At 53.5% G+C, this 12,162-nt stretch overlaps 1 protein-coding gene across 4 annotated transcripts in view; it reads left to right on the forward strand.

Annotated features, from left to right (window-relative positions):
- GRIK5 (glutamate ionotropic receptor kainate type subunit 5) overlaps positions 1-12,162 on the forward strand; it is a 58,767-nt gene that overhangs the window by 16,205 nt on the left and 30,400 nt on the right. For all 4 annotated transcript variants that reach the window (XM_047835855.1, XM_047835857.1, XM_047835858.1 and 1 more), the window contains 4 exons: positions 473-625; positions 1,019-1,123; positions 1,207-1,314; positions 9,130-9,333. In XM_047835855.1, coding sequence (XP_047691811.1) covers positions 473-625; positions 1,019-1,123; positions 1,207-1,314; positions 9,130-9,333 — 570 coding nt within the window. The remainder of the gene's footprint in view (positions 1-472; positions 626-1,018; positions 1,124-1,206; positions 1,315-9,129; positions 9,334-12,162) is intronic.

Raw genomic sequence — 12,162 nt, forward strand, 5'->3', positions numbered from 1 at the left:
TAGATGCCACGCCCACCCTGGCACTTTGCATGTAGACAAACAGGCACTTTCGTCCAGCCCCCACACACTTGCGCCCAGCCATAATCAGGCTGTGGCCCTCTTCCCACACCCTGCATCCTGCGTCAGCCACGCTGATGCAGATTCCCGGGCACACCCTGAGGCCCACCAGCATCCCCCTGTGGAGGTGACGCGGCTGGCCATCCAGCCCGTCCCCAAACAGACGCAGGGCTGCATGATTCAGGAGGAGCTATTCCCACAAAGCTACGGGCAGCATGCACGTTTTTCCCGCTGCCACCTGACTCCCTGAGAAAGACACTCAGAGGCCGGTCCTCACTGCCGACCTGGACCGTTTCATGCTCCTGGAGAGACGGGAGTTGTCTGAGAGCTTGTGGGTAGCACCACGGGGGCGTTGGGGCCCCCTGCCTGAGCTGCCTCTTCCTCATCCTCGCTCTACCTCTGCCCCCCACCCCAGCTGTCGGCGGCCCTGATGTTTGACGCTGTGCACGTGGTGGTGAGTGCCGTCCGGGAGCTGAACCGCAGCCAAGAGATCGGTGTGAAGCCGCTGGCCTGTACGTCGGCCAATATTTGGCCCCATGGGACCAGCCTCATGAACTACCTGCGCATGGTGAGCGGGGAGCGGGGAGGGCCGAGGGGGCAGGGCCGTCCTTCTCAGGCTGGGACACTAACTGTGTCCACCCTGTGGCCCCTCTGCCCTCTCCCCCGCTACCAACCCCACCCACCTCCTGCTATCTCTGGACCTCTTCCTCCTCCTCTCCTCCATCTCTCCCCTCTGGACCTCCCTCTCCCTGTCTGCACTGCCCTCCCCCTGCATATTTGTCCCATCTCCTTTCTTTTGCTGGCGTGTTGTCTTTCTCGTTTAACCGCGGTCCTTCCTGGTCCTTCTCCCTCTCTTCTTCTTCTCTGTCTCCTTCTTCTCTGTCTCCACCTCTCTGGGCTTCTCCCGCCCTATGTCTGGGCCCCTGCCACCCCTCCCTCTGCCCGCCTCCCGCCCTGCTAGGTAGAGTATGACGGGCTGACCGGGCGGGTCGAGTTCAACAGCAAAGGGCAGAGGACCAACTACACCCTGCGCATCCTGGAGAAGTCCCGGCAAGGCCACCGTGAGGTGAGCAGACCCGGGGACACTCCAGAGTCCTGATGGGGTGGGGGCAGGGCCGGCGTGTGCTGATGGTACCTTCTCTGCCCCAGATCGGGGTATGGTACTCTAACCGGACCCTGGCCATGAACGCCACCACCCTGGACATCAACCTGTCGCAGACACTGGCCAACAAGACACTGGTGGTCACGACCATTCTGGTGAGTGGCCCTGGGGGGGGCAGTAGGTGGAGGGGCCTTTCCTGAGCGGTGCCCCAGCCCAGTCCTAGTGAAGGAGGAGGATCCCTTGGCTCACACCGCACACAGACCAGCAGGGAATGTGACCCATGCACCCAGCAATCCTGATTGTGGCCAAGGTGTCACCGGCCTAATCGCTGCTGAAACACGGGAGGGCACAGGCTCCACCAGCTGGCTGTCGCACGGCAGAGATAGGAATGACTGCGGTCGTGGGGATCCCACGAGGCTGCACAGGTAGGGCGCCTCACACAGTGTCTGGCCCCCAGAAGTCACGGTTGCTAGAGTGGTCATTTTGCCACACTTGCCAACTGAGTGTGTTGACACGTGACAACTTAATATCCATCTTGAAGATGTGGAAACCAGGGCTCTGAGTGGTGAGGCACCTTGCCCCGGGTCCCGTAGCAGGTACGTGGCAGAGCCAGGGCGGAAGTCACGTCCCTGAGGCTCCAGAGCGTGATCCGTAGCCGCCGGGCTCTGCGTCTCCAGTCCTTTTGTACTTGAGCACCAGCCAAGGACGTGGTCCTGTAGCCCCCATGGGTGCTGCTTCTGTGCTTAGCAGATCAGAGACCGGGGCGGGAGGTGGGGGGGGCTTTGTGCGTCAGTGACAATTTACAGAGCACCCTGTTCTGCACCAGCCGCTGTGCTGGGCCCTGTCCAGGCACTGCTCTGTAAACCTCTCGGCCGCTCCATGAGGTTTGTCTTATTTTCCTCATTTTGAAGGTAAGGAAACAGGTCACAGGACAAATCCCAGCTGGAGCCGAGCGACCTGCTCGGAGCCTGTGCCCCTTCTCCCACACCCTGCCACCTCCCGCTGGGGACAGTGGGCCACCGGGGGGTCCGGCAGGGGGTGAGGCACAGGACCTAGTGAGCTGGAGGCGGCCCAGAGCAGCTGGGCCTGGAGGCTGGTGTGCCAGGCAGCCGTGCCCTTCAGAGCAGCCAAGTCCCTGGCCTGCTGGCACGTGCCATCTATGAGAGCCCCTCAGTAAGCCCACGAGCTGGGCCGGCTCCTAGCCGTGGATGCGGAGGCTGAGAGGATTACCACAGGTTCCGCAGGACATCAGAGGCCCCCTCGAGCAGCGCGGCGCAGAGCTGTTCTCTTTGCCCCTAGGGGACTCCTGATCTAATGTGGACCTCGTGTCCCCCTGGAGAAGGGCCAGTGAGCCTGCTGGGGAGGGACAGATGGCCCGCAGACGGGAAACCAGACACTTTGTAACAGCCTCACTGAGGGGCCCTGAGGGCCAGGCTGGGCTGGCTGGGAGAAGTCACACCTCCCTGCGTGGGGGAGTGTGGTCAGATCCAGAGGCTTCCTGGGGCCAGAAGAGACAGGGTCCTAGGTGGGAAGCAGGGACAGAGGTCAGGGAGGGGATGTCAGGAGAGCTGAGCCATGACCCTGGAGGCCTCATCTCTCTCTCATACTTGTCTCCCCTTTTGTCCAAGAGCCAGTGTTGTTTTCTTGCTGACACTTAGGCTTCTCTTGATGGATTCATTCATTCATTCACCATTCATTCATTCCACAAATAGTTACTGAAGTTACTGTGCACCAGACCTTACACAAATGCCGGAAGCATATGAATAGTCACAGATGGTCTTGTGGTTTCCTTACTCTTGGGTGGCACTGGGGGAGGGGATCCCAGTCTGATGGAGGAGACAGACCTGGACATAATAATTCCAACACAGAATAATGAGGGGACCCCCTCCCGAAGAAAGAAGGAACTGATTCAGCTTCAGAAGGTTTGAGGAAAACGTCACAAAAGTGGTGGCGTTAGACAGGGCTTCAGAAGCTGTGAAGGGGGTGCACCTGGGTGGTTCAGCCGGTTAAGCGTGCGACTTTGTCTCAGGTCATGATCTCACGGTTTGTGGGTTCGAGCCCCGAGCTGGGCTCTGTATTGACAGCGCGGATCCTGCTTGGGATTCTGTGTTCTTCTCTCTTTCTCTCTGTCTCACTCTCTGAAAAATAAACAAACATCTAAAAAAAAAAAAAAAAAAAAAAAAGAAGCTGTATAGGAGTGGGGAGCACACAGAGGGAAGGGCCGGACATGCCCAGAAGCATGAGCTATGGGAGCAGGGGGCCTTAGGAAATGTTTGCCAGACTGGACGTGGAGGCGGTGGCCTCATGTGCACAGCTGGGCCTGCCCATTTGTTCACCGGTGTTTTCTGACTTGTATTCCCGCAGCAGGGGCTGTGGGGCGGGAGGGAGAGCTGATGTGGGGGTTGAGGCTGGCAGAGGGGCTGGGTGTGAGGGAGCAGGGGGAGCAGGGGGAGGTCCGAGATGGAGGGGAGGCTGTCCCAGGGGTGAGGCCTCACTGCTCTGGAGCCGAGAGGGTGGCTGGTACCACGATTGAGAGAGGCCCCACAGGGAAGCTAGGGTGCAAAAGAAGGGCCAAGGTGGGGCACCTGGGGGGCTCAGTCAGTTAAGTGTCTGACTCAGTTTCAGTTCAGGTCATGATCTCACGGTTCGTGAGTTCGAGTCCTGCATCGGGCTTTGTGCTGACAGTGTGGAGCCTTCTCCCTCTCTCCCTCTCTCTCTGCCCTTCTTGCACTTTCGTGCTCTCTCTCTCTCAAAATACTAAACTTTAAAGGAAAAATAAATAAATAAAAATAAAATTAACAAAAAGGCCCAATGAGGCAAGGCTGTGCAGGGCTCTCCCTCAGCCTCCAGCCCCTCTCCCTCCTGCAGAGTTTTCCCAGAACACTTGGTGGACCCTGTGATGGTCTTCGTCAAGCTGGGACATTTCATCCTTCTCTTTGGTGACTCTGGGGTCGGTCAGCCCTCACTCTCCTCCTGACTTCACCCCCTACCGCTTCAGGTAGTCTATACCTTCATCTATAAAATGGGTCTAATAATCCCACCTTGAAGGCCTGTGGGAGGATTGCATGAGGTAAGAAAGCCGCCTGCTTTCCCAGCATGAAAGGCATGCTCTCCTTGCATCCTTGATAAGCTAGCACCCGCCATGGCTGATATCTCAGTGCTGTGCCAATTCTTGGCTTCTGTTAGTCTTCCCGACAGCCCTGAGCTCGGTACCCTTCTGACCCTCATGCCCACCATATTGTGGTTTTCATTTCCATTTCCCATTTCCCTAACAGGCAGGTTGACCACCTTTTTTGCGGTTTATTGGCTCTTTGACAATTGTCTTCTTTTTAAATGTCTATTTATTTATTTTGAATGGGGGGGGGAGGAGGAGGGAGGCAGGGAGGGGGAGAATCCCAAGCAGACCCCGAGCCGTCAGTGCAAAGCCCTACACGGGGCTCGATCTCACAAACTGTGAGGTAATGACCTGAGCCAAAACCACGAGTTGGACACAACCAACTGAGCCACCCAGGCGCCCAAACAGTCTTCTTTTGGGAAGTCCCCCATCCAAGTCTTTTTTTGTTTTTAATTAAAAAAAATGGGGATATATGACCTTTTTACTGATTTGTGAGTTATTTCTATTTTCTGGATACAAGTTCTCACCAGATACGTGTATTGCAGATATCTTCCCCTTTGTGGCTTGCCTCTTCACTTTCAATCTTTTGGTGAAAGGGGAAGATTTTTAATTTTACTAAAGTCCATTTATCCATGTTTTCTGTTCCTTTTTGATTAATGCTTTTAGAAGTTATAATTTTTTTTTACTGTTTGTTTATATTTGAGAGAGTGTGTGTGTGTGTGAACAGGGAAGGGGTAGAGAGAGAGGGAGACACAGAATCCAAAGCAGGCTCCAGGCTCCGAGCTGTCAGCACAGAGCCTGACGCGGGGCTCGGACTCGCGAGCCATGAGATCATGATTTGAGCCGAAGGCAGACGCTTAACCTACTAAGCCACCTAGTTGCCCCGATGCTTTTAGAATTTAAGAATTCTTTGCCTACCCCAAGGTCATGAAGATAGTCTTCTATTCGTTTTCTAAAAACTTAATCATTTTACCTTTTACGATTAGAGCTACAATCCACATGAAGTTGATTTTTATGTACCATGTGAGGCAAGGGCTCAGAATATTTATTTCACGTGGATGTTCAATTGAGCAGCACATTTATTAAAGATGACCATTCTTTCTCCTTCACCAGTCTCACCTTTGTGATAAAGCATCTTCTTTTTTAATAGTAAAGATTTTACTATTTTTTTTTTTATTTTTTTATTTTTATTTTTATTTTTTTTTTTTATTTTTTAAATTTTTTTTTCAACGTTTATTTATTTTTGGGACAGAGAGAGACAGAGCATGAACGGGGGAGGGGCAGCGAGAGAGGGAGTCACAGAATCGGAAACAGGCTCCAGGCTCTGAGCCATCAGCCCAGAGCCCGACGCGGGGCTCGAACTCACGGACCGCGAGATCGTGACCTGGCTGAAGCCGGACGCTTAACCGACTGCGCCACCCAGGCGCCCCAAGATTTTACTATTTTTAAGTAATCTCTACACCCAATGCGGGGCTTGAACTCACAACCTCGAGATCCAGAATTGCACACTCTACCCACCGAGCCAACCAGGTGCCCCTCAAGTATCTCTTTATGTGTGGGTTTCCAAGCTCCCTGTTCTATTGTCAGTTTGTCTATCTTTGGTCCCATACTACATTGTTTCAAATACCGTAGCTTTAAAGCTTATTTTATTTATTTATTTTTTAAATGTTTGTTTGTTTATTTATTTATTTTTTTTTTAATTTTTGAGAGAGCACGGGCAGGAGAGGGGCAGAGAGAGAGGGAGACACAGAATCTGAAGCAGGCTCGAGGTTCTGAGCTGTCAGCACAGAGCTCGATGCGGGACTTGAACCCACAAACTGCAAGGTTGTGAACTGAGCTGAAGTCGGACGCTTAATTGAGCCACCCAGGTGCCCCATCAAATACCATAGCTGTAAATTAAGTATTAATTAATACCCAATAGGGTCAATTCTCCAGTTTCTTCTTTAAGATTGCTCTGGCTTTTCCTGACCATTTGTGTTTCTGTATACATTTAGATATCCTACTTCAAAAAATTTTAATATTTTAATATTTAGTATTAAAATGTTTAATTAAAACAATTCATCATATCAAGGAAGACACACAATACAAACCTATGTGGGGCGCCTGGGTGGCGCAGTCGGTTAAGCGTCCGACTTCAGCCAGGTCACGATCTCGCGGTCCGTGAGTTCGAGCCCCGCGTCGGGCTCTGGGCTGATGGCTCAGAGCCTGGAGCCTGTTTCCGATTCTGTGTCTCCCTCTCTCTCTGCCCCTCCCCCGTTCATGCTCTGTCTCTCTCTGTCCCAAAAATAAATAAACGTTGAAAAAAAAATAAATAAATAAAAAATACAAACCTATGTAAAATAGAACCCAAACAGCACATGCGGGTGGGGAGTGAAAAGTCAGGCTCCTTCTCCCTCTAGGTGCCCATTTTTTCCCTCAGAGGCCACATCCTTCCAGAAGCTTCTATGCATGTACAAGCACTGAGTCTTTCCTTCACAAAGAGTAGCATATTGTACACGTTGTTCTGTGGCTTTTTTTCTCTCTTAATATATCCGATAGAACTTGTTATTTTAGTAGTTGCCTAGGAGTCTTTGATGACATCAATAATCTTTTTAACCTGTCCCAAATTAGGCTGTTGCAGTCTTTGTTCCCACCGGGAGCTGTGCTGCCATGATTCTGTCGGGCGTACATTTTATGTACAGATGCGCAGCCATTTGTAGGATGGATTCTTAGAATCAGACTTAGCACCAGCCCACTGTCTGCAGTACTTCCGCAGAAGGCTCTGAACAAGTCTGAAAACCCTGAATGAGCGGCTCCATAAGACCCTTGCTTCTGATGATCTGGGGCTCCCTGCTGAGTCCTAGATCATTGTTTTCTGATCCTGACTTCTGTTCACAGGCCCCAGTCTCTGTTTCTGACCTTATTAAGCTCAGACCCTGATCCTGAGACCTTGAACCCAGATCCACCACCCAAGCGCCTCAGCCTTGAATTAGGAGATCAGCTGAGCCCTGGTGGAAGGAACAAGGGCTTCACTGAACGTGCCCGGGAACCGGGTTTTGAGCCCCAGCTTCGCCCCACCTTCCCTCCCCACTGCCCTGCTTCACCGCCACGTAGCCTTGGACAAGACACATGACCTCCCTGAGCTTCCCTGCTCTGTATATCGAAAGAGCTTGGGGAGAACCTCCCAGCTCTAATGCTGGGTCCAGTCTGGGTCCCCCGTCTGTCTGGCTTCTCCCATGCCGCTCTCTGGTTCTGTCCACCTTGGTTCTGTCTGGCACGGGGCTTAAGAGCAGAGCTCTGGAGTCAGACCAGCTTGTCCGTCTCGGCCGCTTACTACTTCACTTCTTGGGACCTCAGTGTCCTCATCTCTAAAACAGAGGTAATAATATCGACTTCCCACGCCGACAGAATAGCTGTCACACAGCAAGCCTGCAAGAAATTCTAGCTACCGCTGCTATTATTAGGATTATCTCACATTCCTACTCCCAGTTCCACAGTTTTGGGCTTGGAAAGGCAGCTTCGTTGGAGAGTGAGAAGCACTGATTTCCCTCCATCCCACTACCCCCCAGCTGTGGGGCTTGGTGTGGTCCCGGAATCCAGAGCCTATAATAAGACCTGGCCTCATCGTCCCTGTCGCCGTGTAACCAGTCGCCTCACTTGACCTCTGTGAGCCTCAGTTTCCACATGTGTAAAATGAGTCTGATGATGCCTCCGGTGTGAGGTCAGTGCCAGGAGTTAAAGCGACTCTTTCCAGCAAGCACATGCAGTGCAGGGGCTGGGCACATAGCAGGGATTCCGTGGGAGGTAACCATTGTGGAGATTCTTGCCAAGGCCTCCCCCTACCCCACCTACCGCCACCGCTGTGTCCTGAGTCCTAACTTCCTTTGTGCCTAAGTCTGAAGTGACACTATACAAACACCCGTTCAGACAATAACCGTGTCAAGATAAGATTCCCTTTTTGCTGACATCATCTTCATATGCCTCGTCTTACTAGCCCTTTGGCACATTTCCTCTGCCTTTGTGCTTATTTGGTGCACTGGGGGTCAGTAAGGTTTGCTGGAACCCCTCAGAAATAAGCATCAAGGTAGCAAACCTCTGCACAGTCTCAGGTTATTTGTTTAGCCTGCAAAGCATCACAAGGATTGGTATTTGAATGTGTGTGGTTGTTAACCTTTATAATCAGGACGTTTTACAAAACAGCCGAGGTTTCCAACATTCTTGACATTGGGCCATCTGGCATCTCAAGCCTGCTTCCCTGGTGGTGGTGGTGGTGGTGGTGGTGGTGGTGTAGGCTGGAGCTAAGTCCTGGTGGCCCTCTGATCCCGTGCTAGCTCATCAAGTCAGTTCAGTGGGTCGCTACTGGTCGTGTAGGAAAGCGAGGTAGAGCAGGACAGAAAATAATCAGGGTGTGCTGCCCTTAGTCACTAAGGGTATGGACCATTTCAAGGAACAAAGTCTTATTTAAGTGCCTGTGTGCGCACACGCATGTGTGGCTCGCATTGGAAGGTAAAATGTATTTCTTACTGTGAGGTCCTAGTCAGAAATCTGAAAGCCCCTGTTCCAGTTTGGCATAATCTCCCAACAGTGTGATTCACTCTTAGGTTACTAACGCGCCTCCCCTGGTAGGCATTTGAGTTTGAGACAATTGAGCATCAGGTTGGCTGGTGGAGATTAAAACAGCTCCCCGTGATCTGCCAGAGGGGAAGCCCCCAGCGTCTGTGGCCCTAGCTTCCAGGCCCACTCCGCACCCTGAGCGTTTGTGCGCAAGGAACGGAGGCGGTGACTCCATCCCGCAGCGCGGTGGATTCCTGATCTGCGCTCCCCCAGCAGCCGCTGGACACCCGGGCCCTGACCTCGCTTCTCTGCTGCTTCCCAGGAGAACCCGTATGTCATGCGGCGGCCAAACTTCCAGGCCCTGTCCGGGAATGAGCGCTTCGAGGGCTTCTGCGTGGACATGCTGCGGGAGCTGGCTGAGCTGCTGCGCTTCCGCTATCGCCTACGGCTGGTGGAAGACGGGCTGTACGGGGCGCCCGAGCCCAACGGCTCCTGGACGGGCATGGTCGGCGAGCTCATCAACCGGGTACGGCCGGGCCGGGTCTGGGGAAGGGGCGTGGCCCAGGTGGGTGTGGGGAGGCCACCCGCCAGTGGCACTTCAGCCAGCCAGCCTAGTGCCTAACAAGAGGTGCGCCGTGTTGCTGTGCCTGGTGAGCACCATGGGGCAGGCGCGGTGTGGAGGATGAGAGGCGATGTGTCACCTCCAGTGGCCTGCTTTGCCTTGCCAGATGCTCCCCTAACGCCACCTTGGCTTAGCTGGCTCTCAGAGATGTTTTGGGTGAACAAGAAGAGACATGGAGCTGGAATCGGACAAAGACTGAGGAGGTCGAGAGAGGCTTCCTACAGGAGGCAGGGCTGGGCCAGGAGGACAGGGGTAGGGCTCGCTGGTGCACTGTGCCCCACACCCGCTGGGAGGGCCTCACACATGGCAGACCTCAGGGCTGCCTGTTGAACTCATTTATTGAGCACCTACTGTGTGCCTTGCACCATGCTGGGCGTAGGCTATAGCAGTAAGCACAGTGGACCTGCCTGGACCCTGCTCTCAAAAGCTTAGGGTGTCCTTAGGATGCAGGAACGCAGATGACCACAAGACAGCCTTTGGGGCTGTGACGGAGAAAATTCAGAGAAGGGACCCAGAGGAGGCTTCCGACCTAGCCAGGCATCCAGGGAGGCCTTCCCAGAAGAGGTGACACCCAAGCAGATTCCCAAGGTGTGTGAGGCAGTCAGCAAGGTGAGGGGATATGGGAAGAAGGGAATGTGTTCAGAGAAGAGGAAATGGCATTTATAGAAGGGGAGTCAGGGTGAGAGAGAATGGGGTCCCCTGGAAGGGCCTTGAGTGTGGGTGGGATTTGGATGAAGGGGAGGAGGGGAGAGAGGCAGGGGTGTGGGAGGTGGTAGGCAAGGGTGCTGTGGAAAGAGTATTTTGTTGGAGTCAGACCAGTCTGGGTTTGAATCCTCAGGTGAGTTGTCTCTCTTTCCTGAACCTCTGTTTTTCCCTGCCTAGGATGGGGATAAGGAGGCCTCATGGGTCTGTCATGACGGTTTCGGGAAACAGGGACAGTACCGCACGTGTTGTTTGTCAGAGGCAGGAGGACTCAATATGTGGTCCCTCCTTGTATTTATTCTAGGCAGGAGAAAACCATGTAGGTGAACGCCTGGGGGCAGGACTGTGTCCTGGGAGACAGGCCCCAGGCTTGCGGCTCACCTAGGGCAGGTGCACAGAGCAGGGACCTGTGGCCACGAATAGTCACGGAAGCCTTGACATTGGACTTGGCTGAGGACATCCAGGATCCTCACCCTCCTGTCTCCTCCATCCCATAATTCACTGCATCCAAACCCCTGAATGTCACCAGGGTAGACTTGAGAAGGCCACTTTGCTTAACAAGGGCATTTATTCCTCAGGGCACTGATTTTCAAAAGCTGTTTTGACTGCAGAACCTTTTTTCCCAATTGAAAGCACTCTCAGAACCCTTGGACAAAGCCGAATAACTCTGGTGGAGGCAGAGTGGGGGTGTCCCTGGAGTCCTGGTGGCTAGGTCTCTCCCCGCCTCACCCCAGGGGCAGGCCTGAGGCACTGCCCCACAGCTGCTAGCCTGTTTGAAATCTTCTGTCCTGGGTGGGTTTGAAGGGCCTGAGGCCAGAAACTGAGAAGACAGGGGGCAAGGAGAGCTGGTGGCCCAGCTCCCACCAGACTGGCCTGCTTCCCCATGACCTCCATTTCCACATCCTGGTCCTCAGTCATGTAGGCTCAGAACCATTCATTCATCGGTGTCCCCAGAAATAAGCAGATTCTAGGAGAGTAGCCCCTGACTTAACCCCCAGTGCCTCCGGCCTACCTGAGGGGAGGAGGCTTTGGCCTGATGGTATCATCTGGGGCAAGCATAAGACAGAGGCCAGGAGCTTTTCTGATGGGCTGCTGTGATTGTGGTCCCGAGTCCTGTTTGAATCGTGGCTTTGCGGCCTATTAGCGGTGTGACCTCGGGGAAGTTACTCAACTTCTCTGTAACATCATTTCTTCAACAGTATAATTGAGGAAATAATAGTCACTAGTACGCACAGCTGTCACAAGCATGAAACGAGTTATTCCTGGGGCTTAGAATAGGGCCTGGCAGGTAGTGGGTACTATAAGCATATGCTCTATTCTGTATTCTTTTTCTTTTTAAATTTTTTATGTTTATTTTATTTTTGAGAGAGAGAAAGAGAGAGAGAGCGCGCGCGCAAGCGGGGGAGGGCAGAGAGAGAGGGAGACACAGAATCTGAAGCAGGCTCCAGGCTCTGAGCTGTCAGCACAGAGCCCGATGTAGGGCTCTAACTCACCAACTGTGAGATTATGACCAGAGCCGAAGTTGGACGTTCAACCAACTGAGCCACCTAGGCACCCTTCTATTCTATATTCTTATTAACGTTCTTCCTACCAGCCTGGCCAGCACGTGCATACATTCACGTGTTTGTTCTCAAACCAGCTAGCATATGCCTGGGCCTACTGTGTGCCAGGCCTGTGCTGTACCCTGGGGATACAGTGGCCAGGCCTGGCGTTGCTATTACTGAGCAGGTTAAGAGTTGGGTCGTCAGTAGGAGGTTCCTGGTATGTGTCCCCAAGGTTTCAACTGGCTCAAGTGAGGAAACCGAATCACTTGGGCTGAGGGGTCAGCAGGATGGCCTGCAGGGAGGGAGGGGGATGGCAAAGGGGGGACAGGGGGAGGGCTCGGTGACTGCCTGGGGCGGGGGACGTAGGAGAGAGGACTGAGCCTCTCTGTTGCTGGGCAGCTGGGTGACGGCGGTGACATTTAGGGAGAGAACACTGGAGGAGGAGCAGGCTGGGAACACGAAGGGTGGGCGGGGCTTGGCCCTGCAG

Source organism: Prionailurus viverrinus, chromosome E2 (assembly GCF_022837055.1).
Source record: "Prionailurus viverrinus isolate Anna chromosome E2, UM_Priviv_1.0, whole genome shotgun sequence".
In the NCBI taxonomy this organism is placed as follows: domain Eukaryota; kingdom Metazoa; phylum Chordata; class Mammalia; order Carnivora; family Felidae; genus Prionailurus; species Prionailurus viverrinus.